The sequence below is a fragment of the Corythoichthys intestinalis genome, chromosome 3 (genome assembly GCF_030265065.1).
Source record: "Corythoichthys intestinalis isolate RoL2023-P3 chromosome 3, ASM3026506v1, whole genome shotgun sequence".
NCBI lineage: Eukaryota > Metazoa > Chordata > Actinopteri > Syngnathiformes > Syngnathidae > Corythoichthys > Corythoichthys intestinalis.
Window position 1 is genome coordinate 49,470,282 of NC_080397.1, and position 15,869 is coordinate 49,486,150.

The 15,869-nt window shown below is 37.7% G+C and overlaps 1 protein-coding gene across 1 annotated transcript in view; it reads left to right on the forward strand.

Moving 5' to 3' along the window:
- The window catches only part of LOC130912977 (transducin-like enhancer protein 1), a 74,745-nt gene that overhangs the window by 11,321 nt on the left and 47,555 nt on the right, over positions 1–15,869 (forward strand). Inside the window, exons 4-5 of the mRNA XM_057831190.1 lie at positions 4,121–4,184; positions 10,425–10,469. Of these exons, the coding sequence (XP_057687173.1) occupies positions 4,121–4,184; positions 10,425–10,469 (109 nt within the window). The remainder of the gene's footprint in view (positions 1–4,120; positions 4,185–10,424; positions 10,470–15,869) is intronic.

Sequence of the window (15,869 nt, forward strand, 5' to 3'; positions counted from 1 at the left end):
CCCATAAACACGGATCAGGTTCATGAGAGCGTGCAACACACTCAGGCGTTTGAGTTTTTTTTTCCTTTTTTTGACACTGCGGTAGGTCCGAGTCACGGTGATGGCTGACGTGTGGGCTTCAGTAAATCACCCTTTGCTATCCTCCGTGACGCGTGTGTTTCTTTTAGGTTAACGTATTTGTGTTAAGGAGGTTTCGATAGGTGATGTGTGCTGATGTGTACATGCATAGAAACAGCCTACAGGTAAAACCACAGCGGCTGTCACGTCTCAACAGGAAGAGTCATGTTTTCCATTTCAACGGAAGATGCAAGGTTTTTCCCAGCAATTTGCAGACGCTTTAATCAGGGAGTTAACAAAACGGCGAGATTAGATGCTCGCATCCTTTGCTCATCTTATTATCTATTGTCAGGGAAAACCAACAGGGGAGCCACAAATTGCTCGTTTGTCCTGCAAAGACTTCTTTTCGAACCCACAAAAGGATTGTGAGTCTGTAGACACAACCACACTTGTATAAATGACATAAATAGACAATTATATAGTGTAAACTCTTAAGTCGCATTCCGTTCCCATACAGCTGTTGAATTCCAAGTTCTTAATCCCACCCGACCAAAAACTAGTAACGTGAATCTTGATGTAAGATTTTGTGATCATGGAATACTCGGTTATAGTTATTCTGTACTTACTGTTTTCATTTGAATGTATTTGTTTATTGGCTAAAATTGTTTTTCTCGCAAATATTTACTGTAATAATGACTGCTGATGCATTAATAGACAGGGTATCTGCGGGGTCTTAAAATGTCTAGAAAAAAAAAAGTCTTAAATCCAATCATTTGAATTCATGGCCTCTAAGAGTCTCCTAAAATCTCATAAAAGGTCTTAAACACAATTTTGAAAGGTCTTAAAAATCTATTGATGTTTCTTTACTACTAATACTACTAGTAATAGTAGTACAGTGGACCCTCTACATACAAAGTTAAATCAATCCAGGACCTTGCTTGTACAGTGAGGCAAATAATTATTTAGTCAACCACCAATTGTACAAGTTCTCCTACTTGAAAAGATTAGAGAGGCCTGTAATTGTCAACATGGGTAAACCTCAACCATGAGAGACAGAATGTGGAAAAAAACAAACAGAAAATCACATTGTTTGATTTTTAAATAATTTATTTCCAAATTAGAGTGGATGAATGAATGAATAAGTATTTTGTCACCTACAAACAAGCAAGATTTCTGGCTGTCAAAGAGGTCTAACTTCTTCTAACAAGGTCTAACGTGGCTCAACTCGTTACCTGTATTAATGGCACCTGTTTTAACTCATTATCGGTATAAAAGACACCTGTCCACAACATCAGTCAGTCACACTCCAAACTCCACTATGGCCAAGACCAAAGAGCTGTCGAAGGACACCAGAGACAAAATTGTAGACCTGCAACAGGCTGGGCAGACTGAATCTGCAATAGGTAAAATGCTTGGTGTAAAGAAATCAACTGTGGGAGCAATTATTAGAAAATGGTAGACATACAAGACCACTGCTAATCTCCCTCAATCTGGGGCTCCACGCAAGAGAAACAAAGGTTACATAACAAAGTATTGAGCTGAACTTTTGGTATTGACCAAATACTTATTTTCCACCATGATTTGCAAATAAATTCTTTAAAAATCAAACAATGTGATTTTCTTTTTTTTTTTTTCCCCCCACATTCTGTCTCTCATGGTTGAGGTTTACCCATGTCGAGAATTACAGGCCTTTCTAATATTTTCAAGTGGGAGAACTTGCACAATTAGTGGTTGACTAAATACTTATTTGCCCCACTGTATAAACACTGTCGAAATAGTCGTATGTCGAGCAGGATTTTCCCATAAGAATACATTATAATTCCATTAATTTGTTCCACAGCCCGAAAACCTACACTGAATCCTTAATAAATACCGCTTGTACTATTACAAAAGGCAATTACACATAGCAAAACAAATAAATTATAATTATAAATCATAATCATAATAATAATAATAATTCCTGTAATAATGTAACGAATCGGGTTCTAATGTGGCGGACATGTTTTGCGTGCTAGACCTGAACGCACATGACCGAGAGAAAGGTGTGGTAGAGATTTTACTTTCTTTTTTCATGTTTTGTTGTTGGCGTCAACTACGGCGGACAATAGGTGTGTTGTGGTTCTCAAGTTCTGAAATAAATGAATAAACACCTGACGAAGCTGGAGATTTCTTTGCGATGTTACCACAATAATAATTGTAACCTTAACTTATAAAGACTGGCGAACGGAGGTCGGAAGAGGACCATCGAGGGAGACATTCTACGGCCGTAATGTCGAGCCAGTTGACGGATGCGCACAGCACGCTCATATTTTTCTAGCATTTTCATCTTCATTTCAATGATTAGTCACATTTTTCTTTTTTTCACCACCGGCACTAACATTTTAGGAACCCATGTTGATTTCTCTCATAAGAAAATCTACTGTGCGTCCGTCTCGAGGCAAAACAAAGAAACTGCGGCGCTGTCATAAATCATCGTATTTTGAGCATGTCGTCGGATGTAGAAACAAATGGCTGGTCAAATTTCACGTCGCATGTCGAAAAGATCTCTTGTGTCGAAACGATCGTATGTAGAGGTTGAACTGTACTCTTTGCTTGTTATCTATGTGAAATGGGTCTTAAATTTTATTCATTTATGGTCTTAAGAAAGTCTTTAATTCATTTATGGTCTTAAGAAAGTCTTTAATAGTCTTAAGTTTGGCCTGATAGATAAGTGATAGGATGCAGCGGCATATAACTTTTGGAAAAATTTGGATTATGAAAACATTAGGTTGACAGCATCTTTAAAGAAATTATAACAATTTACAAAAATGGACCAAAAGCTGACAGTAAACTAGATATATACATGGAGTAAATACTGTATGTGAAATGTCTCACTATTTTCCCTGCAGCCGACTGAGTCATTTAATTATGTACAAGATAAAGATGTCCCGATCGATCGGGTCCGATCACGTCATTTTCAAAGTATCGGAATCGGCAAAAAAATATCGGACATGCCTTTTTTTAATATATATATATATATTTTTAAATTAAATCGTTTTCTAATTGTATTTAACGTTACAGACAAAATGTCTTACACTCATCCAGAGTTTTTAGTTTTGGCTTAAAGTAGGGCTATCAAATTTATCGCGTTAATGGCGGTAATTAATTAAAAAAAAAAAATCACATTAAAATATTTAACGCAATTAACGCATGCGCTGCACGACTCACTCACGCATTGTTGCGTTCAATCTATAATGGCGCCGTTTTACCTACATAAAGAGCTAAAAAGCAGCGTAAAATGAGTAGAGTGAATTTTGGCAGTCTTTGGAGCCTTTTTTTAGTTGGCTAAAGCCTTAAAATCCCTCTCTCAACATTTAGAAATATCGTGGGAAGCAATGTAGGGAAGGTTGTAGTTGATCTTTTTCTTAACAACCTATGTTATTTCTCAACGAGGAGAAGATATATCAATTGGTGCCACTACGCACAGTCATGGTTGCACTTCCCATCATGCATTTGGGCAGAACAGTTAAATGGCTACAGTATCATTTACTGACAGCTCAACAAATTCACTAGATGGCAATATTTAGTCACAATATACAAAGTCACATTTATCCTTTAAGAATTACAAGTCTTTCTATCCGTGGATCCCTCTCACAGAAAGAATGTTAATAATGTAAATGCCATCTTCAGGATTTATTGTCATAATAAACAAATACAGTACTTATGTACTGTATGTTGAATGTGTATATTCGTCCGAGTTTTATTAAATTTTTTTTTAATGCATTGCCAAAATGTATATGGTCGGGAAAAATTATCGGGAATGATTGGAATTGAATCGGGAGCAAAAAAAAAAAGCAATCGGATCGGGAAATATCGGGATCGGCAGATACTCAAACTAAAACGATCGGGATCGGATCGGGAGCACATGTAATAAACATAAAGTAAGTAAGACTACTCAGCCTTTTTTGGAAAATTGATTTTGGAGGTTCAAACTGGTAAAGTTGTGCTACAGTTTCAGAATCATCCAGTGGTAAGAATCCCGAGTTACCTTCCAATGACATCCTGTGACATTTGTGTGTTTCAGTCTCAAATTGGAATGTGAAAAGCTGGCTGGTGAAAAGACGGAGATGCAGAGACACTATGTCATGGTAAGACTCATTCACACTGTGTCTTTTGTTATTATTCTCCAACATAAGTGCCCTTGAGAAAGATGGCGAGCCCTCATCAGGCTTGTGTGTTCTGATCTGACTGAACTTTCTTCTCGCCTGGAGCAATGACTCTGTTTATCTGTGCGTGTCAACAGCAAAAGAAGAGGAAGCCAACGCTGTCATAAAGGCTTTCTCAGATAACTACAAGTTATTAAAGGAGACATAGCATGCATTTTTTAAAATTCTGTTTTAAACAGTTCCCAGGTGTCTTAACATGTCTGTGACATGCTGGAGTTAAAAGGATAAAACAATTTAGTAGGCTTTACACCATCTGTTTTAGACAATAACAGGGGTGTCCCAACAAATAGTGCAAACGTCGCACTAACAAATGGCACCCCTTCGGGTCCATTTTGCGGTGAATGTGGGGGCTTGAGATGTTAATTTCGAGTGATGACGTGACTTGCGGCCTTCTGTTTAGTGCAAAACGGACTCAAAAGGGGGCCGTTCGCTTGTGCTACGTTTGCAATAGTTGTTGCGACACCACTCTGTTATGGAGAGAGTTGGTACACTCCCTCAGCCACGACGGAGGGTCTGTGATTGATGTTGTCATCTAGAGGTGTGTGAAATTTCCGATTCTTAGATTATTCGCGATTCGGCCGTGGAAGATTCGAGAACGATTCACAAACATCCAAATTCTGATTATTCAATTATACCAGGTAAAGCGGAAATAAAACACAGTCAACGCGGTCTTCAGGACGCAATGAGGAACGGACCGAGAGTAAATATCATGTTCAACTCATGCCGCTAGATTAAAAAAAATAATAATAATACCTGACTGCGGCCGTCAGCCGCTACAAACAGCGCCCAGTTGCTAGTTGCTACAAACATACGGCAACATACGGCTATGGTGGATATCACATATATCTAGAACTAGATGTGAAATGACAGACGACGGCCGTGTTAGATCATATTAGGGCTGCAGCTATCGAATATTTTAGTAGTCGATTAATCGATGGACTAGTTAGTTCGATTAATCGAGTAATCGGATAAGGAACATGAAGATTTAAAATACCTCTTTAAAATACCTCAGTATGCCTCAAACGGTATATATATATACATATATATATATATTTTTTTTAATGAGGATCTACGTATGTACGACAAAACAACAGTTGGCCAATTTACACAGAAAAAGCCCGCTAGCTTAAATGCTATAAAATGCTAGTTTAAAATTTTTTTAAATTTTATTTATTTATTTATTTATTTATTTAACAATGCTCTTAACAAATGCTTCGGACACATATTCCCACAAAAAACGGATAAATATACCTATAAACTAAATTAAGAATGTATTAAAACAGGGTACCCGCAGGTTATTAAAAGTATTAAAAAGGCATTGAATTTAGTTTTCCATTATTAAAGGTATTAAAAGTATTAAATTAGCTGTCGTATGTCTGGAATTTTTTCACAGTGGTTTTAATTTTCAAGAACATCTCAGTGCAACCTAAATTATATCCGTGACGAAGTTTTTTTTTTTTTAAATCCATAACGAAGATGACGCGTAGAATTTTTACGATGCACTGCACCTCGTGCATGCGCGCCGTTAGCATCAACATTAAAACAGCAGGCAATCGCACAGTACCAGGCCCTGAGTGGCTAATCGGGAGAACCGGGATAGTTCCCGGTGGGCCGGCCTGACGTTCGGGCTGGTCGTAATACACATTGTTAACGAAGCATTCAGTTAAACTATTTACTAACGGCATCACGCAATCCCGCTTTGCGCGATAAGTTATGGCTCTTCTAGCATTCTGTAGTTTGAAATTCGACACCCCACAACTGGCTCCCTTTTTCAATGCCGCCAGCTCTGCCTCTGGGAAAGAGTATCATGATATCATCCTGTTGACTTGATTCTGGAAAAACTTAATTTTGGGTTTTAATGGCTGAAATGGGGCACGTTGAGTCAGCATGACGAGCGTGAACCCGTCTGGCTGTTGGCGCGACCCATTATCGTTGTTTTTGAGCATGTTTGGATAAAAGTGCAGCGATAAACCGTAAATGAACATGCAGAATGAAATATTTTTCATGAGAGCACCACTAAAACTTCCACCATGGAGGCTCCAGGCACTATTTTTGGGCACAAAGACGGAGGATTGGGGTGAAATCCGCGTTCTCGGGCAAAACATAAGTTGGGCATTTTAACCGAAAACATTGCACTCTGAGGTGGACTGATGAGCGTGAACTACCCTGAAATACACAGGTGTCTGAACTGTATAAGTGCATTGGGAGATAGCCGTTTTGGTGAGTTCCATTATTCTTTCATTCAATCTTTCACATTTAATTGCGGTAATTTTAAGTCATGAATAATATAAAAACACTCATATTAATTTTTTATTTATTTAAACTATATACAGTGCGCCCCCAAAATTTTGAATATCAAGTAAAAGTTGTTTTATTTTGGTAGATTAAACCAACAAAATTGAGTATGTCAATTTGCATGTACCATAAACCCCCCCCCCCCCCCCCCAAAAAAAAAATGAATATGATGAAAAGCTTCAGTTTTGTACACACTTGCCACATGTGTAATTCAAAACACCTGCAAAAGGTTCCTCGTTCTTTAAAAAGTCAGTCTAATTATAGCTAGTACCCCAAAAATAAAATGGTAACTTCACACAGAACCTGCGCTTGAGCCCTTGATCTCAGAACTGCCAGTAGACATGCTCTTCCTCTGTGCCTCCCTTTTTACAAGTTATTTGGGGAAAATTCATATTTGATTCATCTTTACAAGTGTAAAGGAAAACTCTTTTTTTTGTTTCTAATGAGGCTTAAATTTGATGAACTCCTGTGCTAATAGGTGTATTTAGAAATTGAAATATTTAATTTATGCATTTTAAAAAATCGCAAGTTTACTATTGACAGCATGCGATTGGTTGCGATTTTAAAAAATTAATCGCTTGACAGCACGATTATTATTACAATATTTTAATCAGGTAGGTCATGACATAAAGAGAGCCGGTCTGTGGCACAAAACTTTTTGTTTTAATTGTATCTTCAATAAATGTGCATTCTTTTGTCAAACACACTTAGTAATTGAGGTTAAATTTGATGCTCAGTGCTTTATTTTTTTAATATGATTAAATATTATCTAAATAATGGGTGCGAGAAAAATATTTTCAGTTGAAATGGCATTAAAAAAGGTCTTAAAAGTCTTGAATTTAGATTTATCAATCCTGGGGGGGACCCTGTAAAAAACATACACCTAGCTTACATTGGTCTTAACAGGGAGCAGTTGGATTCAGCCATGTAAAAAAAGGCAGACCAGAGGGCAGTGCATCCACCCTCATCAATAAAACTAAATGCAAACACTTTCAAAACAAACCATTACAATGCCACTTTAATTAAACGAATACTCGAAGCAACAAAATTGAATTTGAATATTTTTTTCTAATCGAATACTCGAGTTAATCAATTAATTGTTGCAGCACTACATATACCAAGAACTAGATGCAAAATGACAGACTTTCCCGTGCTAGTAAACAGGCGTCATCTTAAAGCAGTAGACTTCTCTAGAAGGCTCTGTTGTACCGGAACCTAATTACTTTTTATCCCAAAAAAAAAAAAAAATCGGCAAAATCTTGACTTGAATCTATCTTTAAATGATGAAACAGTTTTAAAACTTTCACGTCGAAAGTAGACAGAAGGGAAATCATGGAATAACGGGAGCAATTTTAACAACTTTAACGGTTGATTCACAACATTAAATTAATTGAACGTATTTTAAAGCGGCCGATACAGAATGGGGACTTGAGTATTTTATTTACTGTTTTTAACCGTTAACTTGATACTGAAATAATAGTTTAGCCTCAGAGGATTTTTTAACAATTTTGGAACTAGTGTACAAAAAATTAAAAGTAGGGGGGAGGGGGAGGTTTGTGGTGCATCAATAATTGATTTATAATCGAATCAGAGCCTCTGAATCGTAATCGAATCGTTAGGTGCCCAAAGATTCCCACCTCTATTATCAATTGAAATTAATATCTCAATATCTATGAAACGATAGCAGCACAAATAAAACTTTTTAAAGCACAAACAAGCATAAACCTCGCACAAACGAATGACACCATTGCAGTTCCGTTCCGCCGTAGATGGGGGGCTGCGTGACGTTATCACTCAAAATTAATATATGAATATCTCAAAAACGAAAGCAGCGGAAATGAACATTTTTGTAGCACAAACCAGCACAAACAAAGCATAAACGATTGACACTATTTTTAGCCATTCGTAATCAAAATTGAGGGCTGGTTGACCTCAGGTTGACCTTTAAAAGAATTCTAAATATGTTAACAATAGCAGCACAAAGGAAACCTTTTACAGCACAAAAGTAGCACAAACGATAGCCATCGTTTTTATATAAATTTGGGTCTGATGAAATTGAGGGGCCAACTTCACGGAGGTAATGAAAACATTAAAAAAAAAAAAAAAAAAGTGTAATTGCTATCCAATGTTTAGTTATTCAAAGAGAGTAGGACGAAGTTGAAAAATTAAACACTTGATCGGTGTGCAGGAAGTCATTATACCCAATTATACGGAATAAAACGTCAATTTTTCATAATTTATTCTGTTTTAGTTTCAATAAACATGATGTTTGGTAAATTGCCTCTCAACCTGCATGCCCATGTTTTCTTTTTCACATACTGACGTTCTCAGTTTTTACATGGAAAGAGTTACAGCGTCATGACTAAATCTTTGAGAATATCTTTATCAGGCTCCAAAACAATACATATTTGATATTTGGTTATCAGGTCAGATTCAACTTGTCATTTGTAAACTGCATGCTGATTGCACGTATCACTAAAGTCTTTGTTCCAGTCTGTCTTTTAATAGCTCAACAGTAGCAATTGAATCTGCTGTAGTGATCCAGTGTTTCCATTCACAGACAGAGCTCCACTTTGTTTCAGATTTAGAATGACAAACAAACTCTGATCTGGGCTGAAGTTTAATTTGTGTTGTGTTTTAGGGAAACATCTCAGTTGTGTGACTAGGGCGGCAGCTATCGAATATTTTAGTAATCGAATAATCGACTGAAAATTCTATCGATTAATCGAGTAATCGGATAGAACATATTTTTAGGTAAAGCGCAATCATAAATATACGTGAGAAAACAAGACATTTCATCTAATAATGAACCATTTTCAGTCATTCAATGTCTTTATTTTCGATGCACATTGTTGCATCTCAGATGTAACTAGAATAAAAAGACTAATTCACTGCTTTCACTCGGAAAAACTTTTAGACCATATAAAAAATATATATTTCTTCTGTTTTCCCATGTGTTTCAATTGAATTTCTATTTGTGTCAAGCTATTGTTAAGATCTAGTTAAGTTTTAAGTTAGTCTAAACTGTAAGTCCTGATAGGATTTTGACTTTGCAGTGTTCAAAATAAATGTATGATACCTGCTGTATTGGAGCACATTAGGGACCAGTCCTACTTGGTGTTTTATCCAGCAATGACTATTGAGCTAAACTTGAAAGTTAGCATTCTTAAGTTTTTATTTTACACCATCATCACTCTACAGCGCTATGTTTTCACCGATTAAATAAAGCCTGTATGTAAGACACATTAGCCACGCATTGACAGTGGTCATAATGAATAGACACCTAGCCCTCCGCAGGGCTAACGTTACGTGCGCGAGTGACAGTAACGTTAATTTTATTTATTAGCGCTTAGAAGTCTACTGCTTTAAGATGGCGGCTGTTTACTAACGCCGCTGAGTCTGTCATTTCGCATCTAGCTCAACATACATGTGATCTCTATGAGACGCATCAGACGCTACCTGCTACCACCGTAGCATCATGCGGACTATTTTTTTAGCAACGTCGGCATCGTTTGTAGCGGCTGTCGGCTGCAGTAAGTTTTTTTTTTTTTTTTGCTTCTTTCTCTACGCACGTGACGTCAGCGCATTGTCCCGCATTAAAAGTAGTAAAAGTAGTCCGGGCAAAACGTGAGGCTTAGAGCTGTCAAAGTTAAACGATTACTTGAGGTGAATAAAATTACTCTGATCAATTTTTAAACTCGAGTTGGTCGAATATTCGTTTCAGCTCTGTGTGACACAATAAACAAACAGTAAAGGATAGCCAATATTTAGTTAAAATGTGTAGTTCTTGCATATAAACCCTTTACCTAGTAGAAAGACGTTTATTTTTTTATGAAATGTAACCATTGTGTTTTCTGTCCTTTGCAGTACTATGAGATGTCTTACGGCCTCAACATTGAAATGCACAAACAGGTATAGTTGTTTAGAATGCTTTTTTTTTTTTTTTGGAGTGTGCTAATGCATCTTACAGTTTTTTTGTGTGGATGCATATGTGTGTGCGTGTGTGTGGGGGTGAGCTTGCACGTGTGTTTACCCTTGATCGATGGAGCTCTGTCTCCAATTCCCCGGTTAGGGTCGGCCGGCTGAGCCTGGAGGCAGGATGAATGGCTCTGTAGATTGATTGGTGCTGTCTAGGGGAGCGGCCTGCTTTATTACATTACAGGGGAGGGGCTTTGAAGAAGGGGGGGCAGAAGAATCGATCACAGGCGAGTTAGAGACAGCCGAGCTCTACTTTTTGCAGGCAAACAAGTGGGCTTTGACACAAACCATAGGAAGGCAGATGCTCCATATGGATGCTCCATTGTGGACATTTGTGTGCTGCCTAAAAGTTGATGAGGCAAATGAACGAACAAAGAAAAGGCTTAACTGTTATGCACGCAGACACAATCACAAAGGCGGGAGCATTTGTCCACATGGTTCCCCCAGTGGAGTGTTGGGAAGCGCGCTGCATTTAGCAGTAATTACCCTAGCTATCGATCAGTCATGCCTTTGGAAATTGGAGGTGGATTGGTCTGGGCTGCTTCACTGAAGTGTTGCCGTTCTCTTGTCTCCTCCTGCCTCTTCCATAGCCTATTCGAGGACTTTGCTCCCATTTCACATCCCAACAACTGGCCACCCTCATGCGAGCCCATGTACAGTATATCCCTTTCCACACCATAGAGACAACTCCTTTTTTGCCAGCTCTGGTTTTCTTTTAAATCAATGTGTAAATCCTGTAACTTCACTTACAAGGAGATACAGTTTTTCCACTATTAAAACACATGCACACACACGTCCGCAGGGGAGATCATTAGCTTGGGGCTTTAGTTGTTGGTGCAACAAGCTTCTGTAGGCAGGCAGTGTGGGGTTACAGACCAACAAACTACGCCCTGCTGTGTTATTAAGTGTGTGTTGTTGTTGTTGTTGTTGTAGTACCGATTGATGATTACAGCGGTACCTCGACATCCGATCGCTTCGACATACAATCTTTTCGACATCCGACGTAAAATTTGACTCGCCATTTGTTTCTACATCCGACGGCATGCTCGAAATATGACCATTTATGACAGCGCCGCAGTTTTTGTTTTTCCGCAAGACTGACGCACAGCAGATTTTCTTGTGAGAGAAATCAACATGGGTTCCAAGAATGTCAGTGCAGGTGGCGAAAAAAAGGAAAAAGGTGAGGCTTACCATTAAAATGAAGATGGAAATCATAGAAAAATATGAGCATGGTGTGCGCATCTGTGAAGTGGCTTGACAATACGGTCGTAGAATGTCTAGAATCTCCACGGTCCTCCTCCGACCTTTGTTCGCCAGTCTTTATAAGTTAAGGTGACAATTATTATGGTGGTAACATCGTCAAAAAATCGTTAGCTTCGTCAAGTTTTTAATCATTTATTTCAGAACATGTACAACACAACATTCCTACTGTCCGCCCCAGCTGAACAAAGTGAAAGGAATATGTTCTCCCTCCTTTACTCGTGTCAAGTCAGCCATGTGGTGCGTTCAGGTACACCACGCAAAACACATCCGCCACATTAGAACCCCATTTGTTACATTATTACAGGTATTATTATTATTATTATTATCATTACTTTTATTTAGGGCTGTCAAACGATTAAAATTTTTAATCGCGTTAATTACAGCTTAAAAATGAATTAATCGTAATTAATCGCAATTAATCGCAATTCAAACCATCTATAAAATATGCCATATTTTTCAGTAAATTATATATATATTCTGTAAAATAAATTGTTGGAATGGAAAGATAAGACACAAGATGGATATATACATTCAACATACGGTACAAAAGGACTGTAGTGGGCATTTCACTCTACTGTCATTTAAATCTGTCTATGCTGTCCTCACTCCGAAGCGTCTACTTTTTCCAAAGCTAGACAGCTAGTGAACGACGCCTTAATAATTAGACTTCTTCCTTTTTCATCTGATTTATTAATAAAATGGCCTCAAACCATTGTCCTCTTTAGGCTGTCGTAAAACTGCAAAAAAAAAAGTACACAAGCATTGCATTAGCAACAACGTTAGCTTAGCACGCTATACAGGTTCACTAAACATAAACAAAAAGCGTCTAATACAAAAAATATAACATTTCGCTTACTAACATAATATGTACATTCTTTACAACAACCATACTTACGGACAAATCTTGTCCAAGGATCATATAAGCACAACATTATCAGCCCGAGACGTCGTGCAGCCATAATGAACTGAAAAGAAAACAATAAACCATGTCGCAAAGCGACCACAAGAGTTCGCTGTTGGACAGCACAAAAAGTCTTGCTATAAAACTTACCAAAAGGCAGAATACTTTCTGAGCGGGACATGTGCGTTAATTGCGTCAAATATTTTAACGTGATTAATTAAAAAAATTAATTACCGCGCGTTAACGCGATAATTTTGACAGCCCTACTTTTATTATGTTATTATTCCGATTTTTTTTATTCATAATTTATTTGTTTTTCTCTGTGTAATTGCTATTTGCAATATTATCATCAGGATTTCTTAAGGATTTAGTGTAGGTTTTCAGGCTGTGGAACAAATTAATGGGATTATATTGTATTCTTATGGGAAAATCCTGCTCGACATACGACCATTTCGACTTACAAACAAGGTCCTAGGACGAATTAACTTCGTATGTAGAGGTACCACTGTACTTCAATTTAGAGGTGCAACAAGTAATCGATTACCGACAACTAATCAATACGCAAATTAATCGACAACTATTTTGATAACTAATTAATCGTTTAGGACCTTCTTCACCTTAAACTTCAGCCTTAAACTAAATTCTTATACATATAACTTCTCAGTTGTAAATATCAGATTTCTTCATGATATTTTTTTTTGTTAAGTCAAAGTAGGACATGAACCAAAATCTGCTTTTACTTTGGAAAACAACAATTTACATTTTTGCCAATTTTTGGAAATCTTACCGTCTAAACTACATTCTTAGCAAGACTGTAACAACTGATTGATTAAATCGATTAAAATCAATTAATAAATTAGTTGCCAACGCATTTGATAATCGATACAGTTGTCGACTACAGTTAAGTCAGGAAGCTGTAATAAAATGTTATTTTTGAAGGAAATATTCATTTTTTTCTTGCCTCATTTTAATTACAACATGCCTAAAACCGCTTCAGGTAAATTATGAAGGTAATTGGAAAAAAGTGACATTCATCATCATTCATCGTTTAAATAATCGTCTGATCAATCGACTGTGATAATAATCGTTAGTTGCACCCTAACTTCAATCTTAGCATATACGTGTATTAATGAGTAACAGGATGTCTGTTCAGAGTTTGTGTATTTTGGCGCTTTGCTGGTCGGATATTTCAAATCCAAATCCCTCATTGTATTGGTTGGAAGTGAAAATATTTGGCACCCTAGTGGTTGCCTTCCCATATCTGAATATCCATTCAGGCACTTTTGTGTGCTTTTGTGTGGATTCATTGAAAAATATCTCAATTATCCATGATGTGAATGTAAATGGTGGTTTGTCCATTGCGATTAAGTGGTTGCTAGTCTCGGTTGTACCCTGCACAAAGTTGGCTAGGATAGGCTCCAGCTCACCGAAGTATCACAGAAAATGGATGGATGGCTGTTCCAGTGCTCGCATGAGATGCTAACGTAGCTGTCTATATTTTCCCTCAGGTGTCTTTCTTTTCTTCAGCAGTAACAGCAGAGCAAATTGAAAGACCTGATTACAAACATTGGGCCAATGCAAGCTTAGTCTGAGTTGGTGACTTTTTAAAACTTGCTCAACACAGTTCATCCTGCGCAAATATTCTTTCACCTGAGGGCATACAAGTAACCTGGTTTGTTTGAGTCTCATTAAGTTACAGTAAGTTAACCTGATTGCCTTTGGTAAGAGTATTCTCAGACAGACTAATCAGAGGAGTTGTGATACCAGGCTAATTATAGTCCCACAGGTTTCTGAGAATGGCCATGTAGGTAGAGTCGGCCTAAAATTAGCTCTTTGTGAGCTTTCGAGACATGCTGCCAATTAGCCGTAAGACTGATTTACAGCATGCCAAGGTTAGCTTGCAAGCTGTTGCCTGGGCTAGTAGTATGTTGTTTATAACATCTTTCATGCAGAGAGCCTTCAAAATTGCTGCATCAGAACCCTAGGAAAACGTTTTTTGTTTTTGTTTTTTTACACAGAAGACAGGGAAGATGGGATGTTGACATAAACATGACCTTTCATTTAGTGATGTGGTTTCCCACAATCAGCTAAGAATCAGGTGTGACATAAAGAACTTGTTCTGCAGCGTCAACAAGGTGACATGGGGTGTTAGCCATGCTACTCCCTGCAACACAGAAAAGGTCCTATATGTAGTGTAAAAAGGGCTTCTGGAACTACAACTTTATTGCTGGTGTGATTTATACCAGACAGGCTAATGTAAAAAAGGACGGCTTTTACATGTTTTTAATGAGTTTACCAAAATACTGTCTTCTGTCTGCATGGACTTTGATTGTGTTGTTTTAGTGGGTGACTTTAACATTCATGTTGATAATCATGAAGAAGGATGTGCTAGAGAGCTTTTAAATATTTTGGATACTTTTGGTTTATCTCAGTATGTCACAGTTCCAACACATAACAGAGGGCACATACTGGATTTTTTAATATCCAAAGGCCTTAACATCTCTGAGGTTACAGTGAATTATGTTGCTCTTTCTGATCACTACTGCATTATGTTTAAAATGGCCACCCGTGTCCATCTTCTGAAAAGGGAAACAGGTGATTAGGAAGCGTTTCATAAATGATAACACTTGTGCGTTATTCACTCACGCCTATGCATCGCCATTAACCCTTACAACAGCTCCAGTGGACGAACTTGTGAATACTTTCAGTTTAAACGTGATGAAGACTGTAATTGACACTATTGCCCCAATTAAGTCAAAAACTTTGTCACGAAAGAAGAGGTCACCCCGGAGAAATGCCACACTAGCTTTAAAAGAAAAGCAAGATTGCAGACGAGCAGAACGCAGGTGGCGAAAAAACAAACTCCTGGTTTTTTATGATATCTACAAAGAGAGTCTTTGCAAATACAACCGGGAACTGAAAAATATCAATATCAAATCTGACATTCCTGGGGAAAAATTATTGAGAGGGTTGTGTTCAAACAGATCCAGGTTTTTATGATGCAAAACAATCTTTTTAACTCATTTCAGTCTGGATTTCGGCCACAAAACAGCACCGACCGTTCTTATCAAAGTCCCAAATGATATTCGCCGAAATACCGATGCAGGCAAATCATCTGTTCTGCTACTATTGGATCTCAGCGCCGCATTCGACACAGTTGATCACAACAT